This window comes from Triticum aestivum, chromosome 2B (genome assembly GCF_018294505.1).
Source record: "Triticum aestivum cultivar Chinese Spring chromosome 2B, IWGSC CS RefSeq v2.1, whole genome shotgun sequence".
NCBI classification, from domain to species: domain Eukaryota; kingdom Viridiplantae; phylum Streptophyta; class Magnoliopsida; order Poales; family Poaceae; genus Triticum; species Triticum aestivum.
The window spans coordinates 56,257,843-56,276,083 of NC_057798.1; the positions used below are offsets into that span (position 1 = coordinate 56,257,843).

General features: G+C 41.5%; 1 protein-coding gene across 1 annotated transcript; it reads left to right on the forward strand.

Moving 5' to 3' along the window:
• The first annotated feature begins 14,420 nt into the window (after window positions 1-14,420).
• Window positions 14,421-15,681, forward strand: LOC123040387 (two-component response regulator ORR42-like). Its single transcript, XM_044463250.1, has 3 exons — window positions 14,421-14,485; window positions 15,036-15,257; window positions 15,367-15,681. Exons 2-3 carry the CDS (start codon window positions 15,042-15,044, stop codon window positions 15,553-15,555), a joined length of 405 nt encoding a protein of 134 aa, XP_044319185.1. The 5' UTR covers window positions 14,421-14,485; window positions 15,036-15,041; the 3' UTR covers window positions 15,556-15,681.
• The last annotated feature ends 2,560 nt before the right edge of the window (window positions 15,682-18,241 follow it).

Genomic DNA, 18,241 nt, shown 5'->3' on the forward strand with positions numbered 1-18,241 from the left:
AAGCCATCTAGCTACTAACTACGAACCCGAAGGTCTACAAATAACTACTCATGCATCATCGGAGAGGCACCAATGGAAGTGGTGAACCCCTCCGTGATGGTGTCTAGATTGGATCTGGTGGTTCTGGACTATGTGGCGGCTGGATAAATATTTCGTCGACTCCCCTAGGGTTTCTGGAATATTGGGGTATTTATAGAGCAAAGAGGCAGTCCAGGGGACACCCGAGGTGGGCACAACCCACCAGGGCGCGCCTGGGCCTCCGGGCGCACCCTGGTTATTACCAAAAAATCATCGCAAAAAATCATCGTATATTGGCATGGCATTTGGACTTCGTTTGATATTGATTTCTTGCGATGTAAAAAACATGCAGAAAACAACAACTGGCACTTGGCACTATGTCAATAGGTTATTACCAAAAAATGATATAAAATGACTATATAATGATTATAAAACTTCCAAGATTGATAATAAAACAGCATGGAATAATCAAAAATTATAGATACGTTGGAGATGTATCAGCATCCCCAAGCTTAACTCCTGCTCGTCATCGAGTAGGTAAGTGAAAAAACATAATTTTTGATGTAGAGTGTTGTTTATCATGTCATATCATATTCTTTTCTTTATACCATGGACATTTGGACTTTTATGTGATTCAAAGCAATAGTCTAGTTTTGACATAATAATTTAGATACTCAAGCATATCAACAAGCAACCATGTCTTTCAAAATATCAATGTTAAAACAAGTTATCCCTAGCCCATCATGCTCAAACATTGATCCATTCATGAAACACACTCGAATATTAGCTACACCCAATACTTAAGTACGATCATATTGTCCCCTAGGTTGTGCTTTTATAAGAGAGGATGGAGACTCAATTTCAAAAATAAAAATTGCATAAAGTAAAAGAAAGGCCCTTCGCAGAGGGAAGTAGGGATTTGTATAGGTGCCAGAGCTCAAAGCGAAAAATTAGAGATAAAACATTTTGGGAGGTGTATCCATCCCACCAACAAAAACGACTTGGAGCATCCCAACACTTTCCATGCTAGATATATCGTAGCCGGTTCCCAAATAGAAAATAAAGTTTATTCCTGTTTCCACCATAACTTTCACTTTCCATGGCTAGTTGTATCCATGGGTGCCCTTCATACCAACACTTTCCAAGGAATTTATTATTTGACAACATAAAGTAAATTCATTTTTACATTTCGGGACTGGGCATCCCTAAAACCTTTGCCTTACTCTCGTGCAATGACAAGTGAATAAACACTCATCGTGAGAATAACACATCTAGCATGGAAAATATTAGCTACCCGTTACCGTTCCGCGAGCGAAACAAACACACAAAAAGAGAAGTTTATTTTGAAATTTAGAGATGGCACATGCAAATTTGCTTAGAACGGCAAAAGAATACCACATATAGGTAGATATAGTGGACTCATGTGGAAAAACTGGTTTGAAGGATTTTGGATGCACAAGTAGAGGTCATACTTGGTGCAACATGAAGGCTAGCAAAAAGATTGAGAAGCGACCAACCAAGAAACGAATAATCTCAGAAGCAAGCATTAACATAATTAACACCGAATAATTCACCACAAGTAGGATATAATTTTCATTGCATGATTATTGACTTTCATGCATGCATAAGGAATCACAAACCTGAACACCAATATTCTTACTAGAGCACAATTACTCATCAACATAACTCACATATCACATCATCATATCTCAAAACTATTACTAAGAATCAAGTTTATTTTGTCCAATGATCTTCATGACATAATTTTTTTCTTTCTTTATCCTTCTTGGATATCTATCACTTTGGGACTAATTTTCATGTGTTGCTTTTCATGAGCTCGAACAAATATAAGTGAAGATCATGAGCATAACATATTTTCTTTCTCTCAAAATAATTTAAGTGAAGCAAGAGAGAATTTCTTCAAAATTTTACTAACTCTCAAATAAATCTAACTGAAGCAAGAGAGCATTTCTTCAAAAATACTAAGCACACCGTGCTCAAAAAGATATAAGTGAAGCACTAGAGCAAGTCCATTGCTCGTAAAATCTTTAGTGAAGCATAGAGAGCAATTCTAACAAGTCATGACATAAATTTGGCTCTCTCAACTAGGTGTGTCCAGCAAGGATTGATGACTTAAAACACAAAATAAAGCAAGCAAAGACACTTATCATACAAGACGCTCCAAGAAAACACATATCATGTGACAAATAAAAATATAGCCTCGAGTAAAATACCGATGGTCGTTAGAAGAAATAGGGGATGCTACTCGGGGGCATCCCCAAGCTTAGTTGGTTGCTCATTCTTGTATAATAGCTTGGGATGCCGGGGTATCCCCAAGCTTAGGCTCTTCTATCCTTCTTTCATCCATCATAAGATAACCCAAAACTTGGAAACTTCAATCACACAAAACTCAACAAAACCCTTGTGAGATCTGTTAGTAAAATAAAGCAAACTACTACTATAAGTGATGTGTAAAACCAATTCTTATATTGTTTTCGTATTATATCTACTGTATTACAACTTTTATATGGCAAAAACTCATCAAAGAAAACCATAGAGCCATCAAAATAAGCACACAACACAAAGAAAACAGAATCTGTCAAAACAGAACAGTCTGTAGTAATATGGAACTTTCGAATACTTCTGTAACTCCAAAAATTCTGCCAAATTAGGAATACCAGAAAACTTTGTATATTAATCTTCTGAAAAAATAATCAGGGAAAAATCTCTTTTCTGTGAATTATCAGAATTATTTTCGTGAGCGCAAAGTTTCTGTCGTTTTCAGCAAGATCAAACAACTATCACCCCAGAAGATCCTAGAGGCTTTACTTGGCACAAACACTAATTAAAACACAAAAAACACAATCATACCAGTATCATAATTGTGCTAAAACACAAGAACAGCAAGAAAAAAGCAAAAATAAATTTTATTCATTGGGTTGCCTCCCAATAAGCGCTATAGTTTTACGCCCTTAGCTAGGCATAAAGCAAGGATCTAAGTTTTATCATCTTTGGTTCTAGATCCATAGGATGCCCTCATGATTGATTCATATGGTGGATTAGTTCTTGTTCTAGGAAAGTGTTCCATACCCTTCCTTAAAGGAAATTGGAACTTAATATTGCCTTCTTCCATATCAATCACTGCACCGATAGTGCATAAAAACGGTCTACCAAGAATAATTGGACAAGACGGAATTCAATCAATATCAAGAACAATAAAATCTATGGGAACATAGTTTCTATTTGCAAGAATAAGAACATCATTAATTCTTCCCATAGGCTTTTTAATAGTGGAATCTGCTAAGTGCAAATTTAAAGAGCATACTTCAATATCGGTAAGACCAAGCACATCACATAAAGATTTTGGAATTGTAGAAACACTAGCACCCAAGTCACATAAAGAAAAACATTCATAATTTTTTATCTTGACTTTGATAGTAGGTTCCCATTCATCATGCAATTTTCTAGGAATTGAAACTTCTAATTCCAATTTTTCTTCAAAAGCTTTCATCATGGCATCAACAATATGTTTAGTAAAAGCTTTATTTTGTTCATAGGCATGGGGTGAATTTATCAAGGATTGCAACAAAGAAATACTATCAATCAAAGAGCAACTATCATATCAAAATCTTTGTAATCCAAAAGAATGGGCACATAACTAGTTAAAGTTTTGACCTCTTCAAACCCACTTTTACCAATTTTCATAACAAGACTTTTTCACCCCTGAAATATTGGGACGCCTTCTAACTAAAGTTGATTCTTCTCCAGTCCCTTTTTCATCAGTCTTAATTTTACTAAACAAGGAATCAATAGAAGAAACACCAACCATTTTAAGATGTTCATCACTTTTGCGAAATAAATCACTAGAAAACGGTTTTTCTAAAAGTTCTCTTTTAGCTCTAAGCATAGTGGTTATTTTCTTACTTTCATCCATAGAAACATAAAGAGCTTTAATTGATTCATCTACTTTAGGCACAAAAAATTTCATCTTGAGATTTTCCACATCATGAGCAATTCTATCAACACTTCTAGACAAATCATCAATCTTATTCAACTTTTCTTCTATGGAAGTGTTGAAAGCTTTTTGCGTATTGATGAAATCTTTAATATTGCTCTCAAGATTAGAGGTATTCCTATTATTACTGTAAGATTGATTTCCATAGGAATTACCATAATTATTAGAGGAATTACTAGGAAAAGGCCTAGGATTAAATTACCTCTATAAGCATTGTTGTTGAAATTATTGCAAGAAATAAAATTCACATCTATGGCATCACTATTTTTCTCAATCAAAGTAGACAAAGGCATATCATTAAAATCAATAGGATCACTTTTACTAGCAACCAATTTCATAAGAGCATCAACTTTTTCACTCAAAGAAGAAATTTCTTCAACTCAATTAAGTTTTCTACTAGTAGGAGCCCTTTCTGTATGCCATTGTGAATAATTTGCCATAATATTATCAAGCAATTTGGTGACTTCACCCAAGGTAATTTCCATAAAAGTACCACCCGCGACGGAATCTAAAAGATTGCGAGAAACAAAATTCAACCCTGCTTAAAAATTTTGTATGATCATCCAAAGATTTAACCCATGAGTTGGGCAATTCCTTAGCATCATTTTCATCCTTTCCCAAGATTGTGCAACATGCTCATGTTCAAGTTGCTTGAAATTCATGATCTGGGTTCTAAGGGAAATAATTTTTTCGGGCGGAATATACTTAGTGATAAAAGCATCTTTGCAATTATTCCAAGAATCGATACTATTGCGAGGCAAATAAGAGAACCAAATTTTTGAAGAATCACGCAAAGAAAACGGAAAAAAATTCATCTTGACCACACCATTGTCCACATCTTTTTTCTTTTGCATATCGCATAATTCCATGAAGGTATTAAGATGGGACGCGACATCCTCATTAGGAGTACCGGAAAATTGGTCTTTCATAACAAGATTCAACAAAGCAATATTAATATCACAAGTCTCCGCACTAGTGGCGGGAGGAGCAAGCGGAGTGCTAATAAAATCATTGTTGTTGGTATTTTAGAAGTCATATAGTTTGGTGTTCTCTAGTCATGATGACCACACAACAAGATTGCACTAAAAAATAGATCCGGCAAGAAAACGGCGAAGGGAACAAGATAGACGAATAAAACGGCAATTTTTTGTGAAGCGGGGGAGAGGAAAATGAGAGGCAAATGGCGAACAATGTAAATTGCAAGGAGATGAGATTTGTGATTAGTAACCTGGTTATGTTGAAGATCCACCCCGAAAATGGTGCCAGAAATTCCATTTGATGTCGCTTGAAGCTACGTCGGTATTTCCCGAAAGAGGAAGGGATGATGCAACACAGCGGCGGTAGGTATTTCCCTCGGATATGAATCCAAGGTTATCGAACCAATAGGAGAACCAAGCAACACAACGTAAACAGCCCCTGCACACAAATAACAACACCTCGCAACCCGACATGTTAAAGGGCTTGTCAATCCCTTTCAGGGTACGGTGCCTCAAGATAGGCAAAGGATGTAAGGTAAATTTGTAGATATTGATAGATTGAACGCCAAATAAAATAAATAAGAATAAATTGCAGCAAGGTATTTTTTGTACTTTTGGTTTAATATATCTGTAAATAAACGAAAGGAAAAAGTAGATCGCAAGGCAAATATATGAGAAAGAAGACCCGGGGGGCGTAGGTTTCACTAGTGGCTTCTCTCGAGAAAAATAGCAAATGATGGGTGAACAAATTACTGTTGGGGAATTGATAGAACTTCAAATAATTATGACAATATCCAGGCAATTATCATTACATAAAAATCACGTCCAAGATTAGTAGACCGACTCCTACCTGCATCTACTACTATTACTCCACACATCGACCGCTATCCAGCATGCATCTAGTGTATTAAGTTCATGGAAAAATGGAGTAATGCCATAAGAACAATGACATGATGTAGACAAGATTCATTTATCTATTGCGGCAGATATGGATCCCGTCTTTTGATCCTTAGTAGCAATGATACATACATATCGGTTCTCTTTCTATCACTGGGATCAAGCACCGTAAGATCGAACCCACTACCAGGCACCTCTTCCCATTTCAATATAAATAGATCAAGTTGGCCAAACAAAACCCAAATATCAGAGAAGAAATAGGAGGCTATAAGAGATCACGCATATAAGAGATCAAAGGAACTCAAATAACTTTCATGGATATAAAAAGATATAACTGATCATAAACTCAAAATTCATCAGATCCCAACAAACACACCGCAAAAAGACTTGCATCATATGGATCTCCATGAGACCATTGTATTGATAATCAAGAGAGAGAGAGAGAGGAAGCCATCTAGCTACTAACTACGGACCTGAAGGTCTACAAAGAACTACTCACGCATCATCGGAGAGGCACCAATGGAAGTGGTGAACCCCTCCGTGATGGTGTCTAGATTGGACCTGGTGGTTCTGGAAGTCTGCGGCGGCTGGATGAATGTTTCGTCGACTCCCCTAGGGTTTCTGGAATATTGGGGTATTTATAGAGCAAAGAGGCGGTCCAGGGGGCACCCAAGGTGGGCACAACCCACCAGGGCACGCCTGGGCCTCCTGGCGCGCCCTGGTGGGTTGTCCCCTCCTCGGGACTCCCCCAGGTGCAACAAGGGCCCAACTTCTTCCTTCTGGTCCATAAAAAATCATCGTAAATTGGCATGGCATTTGGACTCCGTCTGATATTGATTTCCTACGATGTAAAAAACATGCAGAAAACATCAACTGGCACTTGGCACTATGTTAATAGGTTAGTACCAAAAAATGATATAAAATGACTATATAATGATTATAAATCATCCAAGATTGATAATAAAACAACATGGAATAATCAAAAATTATAGATACGTTGGAGATGTATCACTGTCCGAGGCATATACTTTAAACCATGGGGTCCAAGCTCAATGGTCCACTTGGCCACCCGGCTTGTAGCTTCTCTGTTTTGAATAATATCCCCTAGAGGAGCAGAACTGACCATAGTGATGGGATGACCAAGGAAATACAGCTTCAACTTACGACTAGCCATGAACACTCCATAAATTAGCTTCTGCCAATGTGGGTACCTTTGCTTAGATTCAATTAGTACCTCACTGACATAGTAAACCGGCCTTTAAACCAGATACTCCTTGCCTAACTCCTTCCTTTCCACAACAACTGCTACGCTGACGGCTCTGCTATTTGCAGCCACATATAAAAGCAAGGGCTCCTTATCAATAGGAGCTGCAAGAACCAGCGGCTTCGCCAACTGTTTTTTAAGCGCCTCGAATGCCTGATTGGCAGCATCACTCCAGACAAAATGATTTGTTTTCTTCATCATTTGGTATAAAGGAATAGCCTTTTCTCCCAGGCGGCTTATAAACTGGCTTAAAGCCGCAATGGGACCCGCCAAATGGTGGACGTCATTAATACACACCGGCTTAGCCAAAGAAGTGATTGCCTTGATTTTCTCTGGGTTAACTTCAATACCTCTTTCAGAGACCAAAAAACCCAAGAGCTTGCCTGCTGGCACACCAAAGACACATTTGGCCGGGTTAAGCATCATCTTGTAGACCCAGAGGTTGTCAAAGGTCTCCTTCAAATCATCTAACACAATTTCCTTCCTCCTAGATTTCATAACTATATCATCCACATAAGCATGAACATTGCGTCCTATCTGGCTGTGAAGGCAATTCTGGACACAACGCTAATAAGTCGCCTGGGCACTTTTGAGCCCAAAAGGCATAAATACATAGCAGAAGGCTCCAGAGGGAGTGATGAAAGATGTCTTCTCTTGGTCCTTAACTGCCATCTTGATTTGATGATAACCAAAATAAGCATCTCAAAACTCAAACGCTCACAACCTGTTGTAACATCAATGATCTGATTGATACGAGGGAGAGCAAAAGGATCAGCCAGACAAGCCTTGTTAAGGTCCGTGTAATCCACACACATACCCCAAGTGACGTTTTTCTTAAGTACCAGCACTAGGTTAGGCAACCATTCAGGATGAAAAACTTCAACAATAAACCTGGCCGCCAAGAGCCGGGCCACTTCTTCACCAATGGTCTTGCACCTCTCTTCATTAAAACGACGAAAGAATTGCTTGACCGGTTTAAACTTTGGTTCAACATTGAGAGTGTGTGCTCAGCGAGTTCCCTCGGTACACCTGGCATGTCTGAAGGATTCCATGCAAAGATGTCCAGGTTCTCACAGGATGAACTCGATGAGCGCGATTTCCTATTTCGGATCCATATTGGCACTGATACGGAACTGTTTGGATGAATCACTGGGAACAAAATTTTGACCTGCTTGGTATCGTCTACCGACTTAAACTTCAACAAAGAGTCATGCTCTATGGTTGGCTTCTTCAAGGGGGTCATATCCGCCGGGTCAACATTATCTTTGTAGAACTTCAACTCCTCTGTTGCACAAACAGACTCAGCATAGGCAGCATCGCCCTCTTAACACTCCAAAGCTATCTTCCTATCATTGTGCACCATGATGGTACCCTTACAACCCGGCATTTTAAGCTGTAGATAAACATAACAAGGTTGTGCCATAAATTTGGCATAAGTTGTCCGCCCAAATAGGGCGTGATAAGGGATCTTGATCTTGACCACCTCAAAAGTCAATTTTTTGGCCCTATAGTCATGATCATTGCCAAAAGCCACTTCCAAGGTTATCTTACCTATCAGATATGCCAATTTAGCAGGCACCACCCAATGAAAGACGGTAGAAGACGTCTTAAGATCTTTGTCAGTCAAATTCATATGGCAAAAAGTATCAAAATAAAGGATATTGATACTGCTGCCCCCGTCCATAAGCACCTTCGTGTACTTGTATCCTCCAACCTGAGGAGCAACAACCAAAGCCAGCTGACCCGGGTTGTCAACCCGGGGCGGGTGATCCTCACGTGTCCATACAATGGGATGCTCTACCATCATAAATATCGAGGGACTGCCGGCTCAACCGCGCTCACCACCCTTTTATGAATCTACTGATCTTGCTTGCACAAACTCGTGGTAAAACATGATATTGGCCACTATTCAGTTGCTTTGGATTACTCTGATAGCTAGACTGCTGCTGCTGATTACCTTGACTAGGTTGCTGATTAAAACCGCCTTGATTGCCTTGGACTTGGAATCCAGAGTTTGAGCCGCCACCTCCAAAGCTGGGACCGTGTGAGCCAGATCCTGACCCGCCATTCGGGCCAGGATGGTCCTGATAAAAGCCGGAATTTCTGTACTCTTTCATGATGAAACAATCTTTCCAAAGATGAGTACCCGACTTATCTTGAGAACCATGCTTTGGGCAAGGCCGATTCATTATCGCCTCCAGGTTGAACTTTGGCCCACCAAACCAGGGCATTGATTACTTCCCTTTACGACACTGATTATTATTCTGCATGTTGGTATTAGCCACAAAATCTGAACCGCCGTCAGCTTGCTTGCGCTGCCCATATTGGCCTGACCCACCGCATTGTACTGTTGTCCCTTTCCATTACCGCTCTTCTTCCCCTTGCCAGAATTCTCCTCGTCAGACTCAGGGTCTTTAGTGTTATCAGAGTCGGCATACTTGATGAGAGCCGCCATGAGCTCTCCCATGTCATTGCAGTGGCGCTCAATTCGCCCTAGCTTCTGTTTGAGGGGAACGAACCAGCAATTTTTCTATAAAATTAGGATGGCTGAGCCAGCGGTGATACTTTCTGATGAATGGATAATGGCCGAGATCCGATGTACCCAATGGGCGGTTGACTCATCCTCCCTCTGGATGCAAGTGTCTAAATCAAGAATCAACGTAGGCTTCTTGCATGTGTCCTTGAAATTCTGAATAAAATGCGTCTTCAATTCAACCCATGATCTGGTGGAGTTAGGGGGCAGTCCCTTTAACCAGGTGCGAGCCGGCCCATCCAACATCATGGTGAAATATTTAGCGCACACAGCGTTGTTGCCGTCTAACATCTCCATGGCCAGCTCATAGCTCTCAATCCATGCCTCCGGAGGTTGATCAGCTGTGTAATTGGGCACATTGCAAGGGCCCTTGAAATCTTAGACGCTCGTTACGCAAAGCCGGCACCAGGCACGGCACACCCACGGTCCTAGAAGTCATCCCAGGTTCTACAGACATCGACGAGTTATGCTGAGGCTGTTGATTAGCCGCTAACTGAGCCGCCAGCTCAGCCTCCCGGCATGCCCTGGCCTGATACACGTAATCCTGAGCATCATTATTAGCACATGGCAGGTCATGCCCACGGGGCTGGTTACAATGTCGCTCACTACTCGAAACCGCCGGCGACTCAATACGTCGGCTATAACTCCATCTGGGGTGTGGATTCGAATGAATCCGCTTGCGGCTATACGAATAAGCCGCCTGCTGATCTACCACCGTCTGAAGGAGTTCCACGGCCTTCTAGGCTTCAACCGCCGCGGGAGTCTCACCTTGCACTGGAAGAGCCGCTAGTCGCGACGCTGCAGCAATCATGTTATCTAGAGGATTAGAGAAATGACCTGGTGGTGTTGACACTCGCTGAGGCGGGGTTGAATTTACACAAGGCGGGTCAGCAACATGTGGTTGAGCCGTCGTCCAGTCACGGGCGCCTCGACAGCCCGGGTTACCTCGGGCGGGTTACTTGGTCCTGTCCTAGGGGCATTGAAAAGATTCCTTGCATCGTATTCCAAAGGTAGACGACTCTGATGCCTCCTGCGAAGAACGACATTTGATGCAGTCTGATCCAAGCTTAATCGGAAAGCTTCTGCTTGAATCTGTTGTGATTCTGCGTCCAAGGCAGCTCACTCTGTTGTCATCCTAGCGTTCTCAATGTTAAGCTCCCCCTTCGCCTGAGCTATCTCATCTCGTAGTTTTGCGACGTCCACCTTATGTTGTGCTTGAGTCGCTGGGGTTACCTCTGCAGCCAATAACGTTGCCAATGCGTCCAAGAGCTCGGATAAGACCTGCGCCAGCGGGCGCACAGGGTCGTTTGCCCCAGCTGTCGCCGCAGCTGTTGAACAGAAAGTCATTGGTGCCGCAGTTGATGAATTCTGCTCCGGATGCATGCCGGTCATGAAGATCGCAACTCTATTTGGCAGTTCATAGGGGTCCGGAATATTGTCACCATCGGAATAGCCCCCAAGCCCGTCGTCTTACAGTTGATAAATTGAATTGGTCTTGCTGGTTGAGGACTCATCATCAGGGTAGATGGTTGTCTCTCCACTGGACACAGATCCTTCCTCAAGATCTGTTCCATGAATAAAACCAACGAAAGCGTGCTTCACGGTGGTTTGAGCCTTGGCGGGTCGTGCGCGTCGAGCCATCTTGATGATGTCGGTGCAAGTGTCCGGCTCAGGCTCCGACTCGCCGATCTTGCCGATGAAGACGTGGATTCCGCCGAAGGGGACCCGATACGCGTATTCGATTGAATCGGCCTCGGGGCCCTAGCCTGTGTCGATGATGTAGATTTTGCCCCGGCAACTCTTGGTCAGTCGGCCCATGGTGTATCTCTTGATCCATGAGGAAGCTGCCCTTCAAGAACTCGAGACCACCGTGCTCTGGCCCCACGGTGGGCACCAACTGTCGTGGACTTAACACGGCAGATGTCCTAGCAAAAGGACTTACGAGTGGAGCCATCGCAACTAGGTTAGCTTAAAGGGGTTGAACGGGACAAAGGACACAAATTTACCCAGGTTCGGCCCCTCTCAATGAGGTAAAAGCCTACTCCTGCTTTAGTTGTAGTGCTTGGGTTCTGATTACCAGGGAGCGAATACGCTTGACCTAGTTCCCGATTGATTGTTTGTTGAGTTAACCCGCCATCGGGTCACCCCTTTATATAAAGGTTGATGCCTGGCGGCTTACAGAGTCCCGGCCGGCTGACACAGACGTGGCCGGCTCGGTTTCTAACTAAGCTTGCCTTACAGAACAAGTCATCGCCTGGCGGTTCACACCTCCGGGCCATTGAGTCGTCTCCGGGTCTTGGGCCTTCAATAGGCTTGCTCTATGAACCGCCATCTTCATATCTTCTTGGACCTTATCGGGCCTCTTCATCATTAAGTCGCCAATGATATGACCTGGCCCCTCCTGGGCGGGTCATACCTAGTAGTTATATCCCCAACAGGTTCTATAGGCGCCGTAGGGAGGTCTGGATGGCCGGCATGTGGTCATCCTGGTTATGGGTTGCCGCATGGAGTCCACCTCACCTCTGTGAATAGCGGTAGGAGACGACCCGGGTGGGCTGGGCTAGGCTGCACTGTGCAATGATGGCCCAAGTGCAGAGTGGGTCTTTGCTATTTTTCTTTTCTTTTATTTGTGTTTATTCTTTCTACTATTATTTTAATACAAAATGATTTTAGTTGTAGATGAAATTTGTCACATAAATGTAGGCAATGTTTTGAGCTAGCCCACCAAGTTTCAATTTATTTTGAAATTTATTAAAAAAATTAAAATTGAGATGGATCAATTTAATGTTGATGGTTCTGTTTAAATGGTATTAAGGGCATTTAAGCATTTCAAATGATGTTGGTATCTTCATGACAATTAGTTACTGAATATTTGCAACAACACCAACATTTTTGTTTTACTATTTGAAGAAATAATAATTTGACTTGTAATTTGAATTTTAATTTGAGTTTGATTTTTTTTATCAACGGGCAATAAGCTTAGCAAAATAAGATGGCATGGCATCATTAGGGTGAAATCACTATAGCTTAATTATAGGGGTGTTACAGTACCTGTAGTATGATAGTGACATGATGTTGACACTTGAACACCACTTGGATCCCCTCTTAATAGTGTGGGATCCTTGTAACTCAAAATTTATATAAAAGATTATGCGCTTCTTCTCTGTTGTCATCTTCTTGAGTCATATCTCGTTTGACGTGTCCATGATCGCTACATAATGATGCCAAGGAGACTAATATCATGTTTATTCACTTAGCAACCATAATTAGTATCCTATATGTATTCTGTCATCAACATCAAAATATGATTAAGAGCATAATTGCACTTTTACATTTGCTCATTAAATCTATAATCAAAACTTCTTATTGGTTCCATTTTGATTAGAGATGCATAGAATCACACAATGACCATCAAGAACATCAGCTAAATTAATACCGTCTAGCCGCTGAGCCGACTAGCCGCTGGGCCAGGGCCCAGCCTGGACGGAGGCCGGCCGTGTCTTTGCCGATGAACTGTCGCCGGGATAGATCCGAGCAGCTAGAGGCGGATTCAGTACCTGCATGCGACGTGTAGGCATTGACATGGTCGTGCGAACGAGTACCCGACCAGTCCATGGCAAGGCGTAGTCGCATGCGGCCGGATTCGCCAAATCCGGCAGCCGCGTGCGCCAAATCTCGCAGCCGCAGATATAGCGGTTGACCGCTGGTGCCGAGGCGAGAGAGGCACGGATCCAACCGTCATGCTGTGGTCGCTGGGCTACACTGCGAGGCAGCAAGTCAGCAAGGTGGTCGAGAAAATGGCGGTGGAGGCTATGGCGGGGGCGGCGGCGAGGGGGGGAGAAGAAAAACCGATGACTGTGTCCCCGACGGGTGGGCCCGGGGAGGACAAGGGCACACGTCGTGCTTGTCTTCTCGTGTCCTTTTCGATGCAAACGCGGCCCAAATTTAGACCAGAAATGGGTTGAAAGCGAACAGAAAAAGGATATTTGTCCATTTGCTCCCGCATGTTGGGCCGTGCTTTGTGTCTGTTTAGACCCAAACGGACGGGGACGGACCATTTGGAGTCGTGCGTTGGAGTTGGCCTTAGATGGCCAGGTACTTTCTAGGGAAACAAGCTTACCCAGGGTTCAAGTTCTACACATCACATGGGTGCTCAAATATTTTCAATATTTAGTTCAGTCTTTCTGACATTATTATTTCAATGCTATGACTTGGCATTTTACAATGAAGTGCGTGTGGTGACATTGTCAATCTCAACATGTATTGACTCAACATCACATAACTGCTCCCAGTGGTAGGTATATGTGTGCGCCTTCATAGGGGTGAGTATGTGTGTGTGTTGCAAGTTTATGTGTTGTAACGTGTCTCTCAAAATAAAATATTAACTATAGTGTATTGGCCAACATTCAAAATTTGGAACTATAACTCATACAACTTCTAGTAACTTGAGGACATATAGTTTAATACATGACCTTAGATATGAAACATTAAGTTGCATATAAACATCAATCGAGAATATTTAGGTGGGGACATGACTCATTAATAACAAAATATTCGCGACCAATATTGATTTCCCCATTTATACTTGGGCGAAGATCGGTGCGGATTTTCTACGCGTGTGAAGGCGGTGGAGATAGGTTGTCCATTGGACACACTTACCTTTTCCCATCTATAAATACCTTGTCATACGAGGCATACCAGCACCTAACCACCAGACTATCTAGTGGGAAGAGTAGGAAGATCCCCAATCTCCTCCAGCACCATCTGGTTCTAACCTTCAGGTATATGTTCCATTATTTGTTTTCCTGCCTTGTTTTATCATCAGGCTTCTGGTGCTTTTAGTTTTATCATCAGGCTTCTGGTGCTTTTAGTGTCCACGCTTTACATCCATGAGAATGTTAGAGGTGGATCAATACCAGTATAGGGTGGAATTATCCATTCTAATTTGACATGTTAATCCATATCTTCATCATGTTGTTGTTAGCACCCATCTATATGCATTTATGTATAATTGTTGGCATGTTCATTGTTTATTTTCCACGTTGATGTTATCTAGGCACATCGGTTTTTTCAATCCTACATGCCATAGAAAAAGGAATGAATATGGGAATCTTTGCAAGCATGGCACGATCGATCGTTCTCTGTCATTGTTTCATTTTGAAATAGACAATTTTGTTTCATTATGTTATGCGATGTTTACACTATGAGTTTAGTAATATATTAAGATTTTGCTAGTTGATTCTTTTCAAGAATAACAACGTGCTTTCAAGTACTAATATGTCATGTGTGGATCAAGAATAAAATATATTCAAGTTTTTGTAATTCATTTAGGTGATCATGGAGCTCAAGGCCAAAGGATCCACCTCTATCAAGGCACTACTTGTAGAGGACATTGAAGTTTGTAGGTTGGTCCTCTCAACAATTCTGCTCAGACTTCACTGTGAGGTTACTCTAGCCATGAATGGGAAGGAGGTTGTTGATTTGTTCCTTGAGGGGAAGAAGTTTGACATTGTTTTGTTCGATAAGAATATGCCCATCATGACTGGTCCAGAGGTAATTAATTCTATATCAATGTATATGCAAGTATTTGGCATGTATTTATATAAGTATAGTCCTCTTATTTACAAAAAATAGACAATATAATATTAATATTGCTCGACAGGCAATTGTCAAGATTCGTGCTATGGGGGAAACTGATGTGAAGATGGTTGGGGTTTCTTCCGATGATCATGCCATGGAGGCGTTCATGAGTGCTGGTGCTGATTTATTTGTGCCAAAACCAATGAGGATGGAGGCTCTCGGCCCTATCATTCAAGAGGTCATCAACAAGAAGAAGAATGACATGGCCTAGCGCAATTCATCTTGCTTAAGCGATGGAGGAAGTAATAATGTATAATTTTTTTATCTATGTTTGCTTCAGTCTCCGTTGTTGTGTTGCTTGTTCAAATGTATCATTTGATTTCGAGAACTTCATATTAATGGCGAGACATCATTATCCATAATAATAAGGTACCTATGATATATTGGATCGATATAATCTATAGGTCTTTCTATTTTTGGCCAAGGCTTCTCACTAACTCATGTTTCATGTTGTGAGTCATGTACCCTTTTGAGAGGAAAATTATTCGACTATCAATATTTTGTAACTGTTATATGGTCCGGATTACCAGTTAATGGTCAGTGTGGCGTATCCAATTAATGGCCGCTATTATTAATCCATCACCGATCCTTTATATAAAACTATTGGCATACACCCCCATATCTCTGCCATGTCCATGTAAGTTAAATTAACTTGCCACGACATTTTGCTCTAGCCCCGCCATTCAGCCTCGCTGGTGTCGACAAGTTATACATTTAAAATCTTACAATCTACTATGAGGTTTTTTGAAGGAAGTACAGAGGAGCATTGTGTCATCTCCCTACTTCCAATGATTGAGATCGACATGCCATACATCCAATCGGTTTCACGCAGAAGAAAGAGGGACGTGTGAGCTGCATAAACATATTGATAAAAAAATGAAGCAAAGCTTGCTTTGGAAATGAAGGAAAGTTAGTTTAGGGATCTATTATCTCGTTGAGGATCTCCTTCTTGAACAAGGGAGGAGGTCCACGAGCGAGGTAGGGCTTGGGGCTGCCCCAAAGAGCCTTCTACCATCTATGTCACTGCATCTGGCCTCTACTTGAACTATTACAACTGGAGTGAAAAATACACTACATATGTACAAAGAATAGTAATCCTTGATTTTCCTTTGCATAGCATAATCGGATATTACAAAAGACAACACAAAGCTTACATAGACATGATAACCAGCGGAAGTGCGTGCATAAATCGGTAACTATGGATTACACGGTTGTGTGGCTGACAAGTGGGGCCTATTGACTGCTGAGTCAGCAGTCAACAGTTGGGTTGACTGGTCAAACCTGACCAATGGGACCCACTAGTGTTACTTGTGAGCTGCGTTGGGATTTCCTCGAAGAGGAGAGGATGATGCAGTACAGTAGAGATAAGTATAGCCCTCAGTTAAGAACCAAGTTTATCAATCCAGTAGGAGAACCACACAAGACCTCATGAACAACACCTACACGCAAAATAATAAATACTTGGACCCAACGCGATAGGGGGTTGTCAATCCCCTCGGCGGTTAATTGCAAGGATCAAGTCTGATAATGGTAGGCAGATAAACCAAAACACAAAATAAAAGGATGGTAAATAAATTGTAGCAAGGTATATTTGAATTTTAATATATGACAAAGGTAGACCCGGGGGCCATAGTTTTCACTAGTGGCTTCTCTCTCACAGAAAAAGCATACAGTTGGTAAACAAATTACTACAATTGATTGAAAAGCGCATAGTTATGGCAACATTCAAGGCAATGATCATGTATATAGGCATCACGTCGGAGACAAGTTGACCGACTCCTGCCTACATCTACTACTATTACTCCACACATCAACTGCTATCCAACATGCATCTAGAGTATTAAGCTCATAAAGAATGGAGTGACGCCTTAAGCAAGATGACATAATGTATAAAAAGTAAATCCAATCAATATGAATAAACCCCATCGTTTGCCCTTTAATGGCAACAATACAAATACGTGTCTTGTCCCTTTCTGTCACTGGGATATAGGTCACCGCAAGATTGAACCCATTACAAAGCACCTCACCCATTGCAAGATAAATCAACGTTCGCCAAAACAGACAAATAGATCGAAGATAAATACAAATCTGTAACAATCATGCATATAAGAATTTAGAAAGGACTCAAATAATATTCATGAATAATCTAATCATAAACTCATAATTCATCGGATCCCAACAAACACACCGCAAAATAAGATTACATTGAATAGATCTCCAAGAACATCAAGGAGAACATTGTATTGAAGATCAATGAGAAGAAGCCATCTAGCTACTAGCTATGGACCCGTAGGTTTGTGGTAAATTACTCACACATCATCGGAAGGGCGGCAAGGTTGATGTAGCTCCATGATCGATTTCCTCTCCGGCAGAGTACCCAAAAAGGCCTCCAGATGGGATCTCGGAAGAACAGAAACTTGCGGCGATGGAAAATTATTTTGGGTGGCTCTCCGTTGGTTGCCCGATGCCTTGTCGTCTCTTCATTTCTCGTCTGGTGTCCTCCCGAAGCTTCGAGGGTCTCTCTTGTCTAGAAAAAAATAGTCAAAAAGTTTCATGGCATTTGGACTTCGTTTGGTACCGATTTCCTGGAAAACCAAAAATAGGCAAAAAATAGCAACTAACACTTGACACTAAGTTAATAGGTTAGTCCCAAAATATGATATATAATTGCATATAAAACATCCAAGATTGATTCTATAATAGCATGAAATAATAAAAAATAGATACATTGGAGACATATCAACTGGTCAATTGGGTTTAGTCAGCATTTTAATTAGTTTAATTAACTATAATTAGGATGCGAGGCCTAGTGATCAGTGATAGGGCTTAATTAATAGGGTATTATTTAAATTAATTAAATGTTAATATGGGGGTCGTGTGTCAGTGACACATTACAT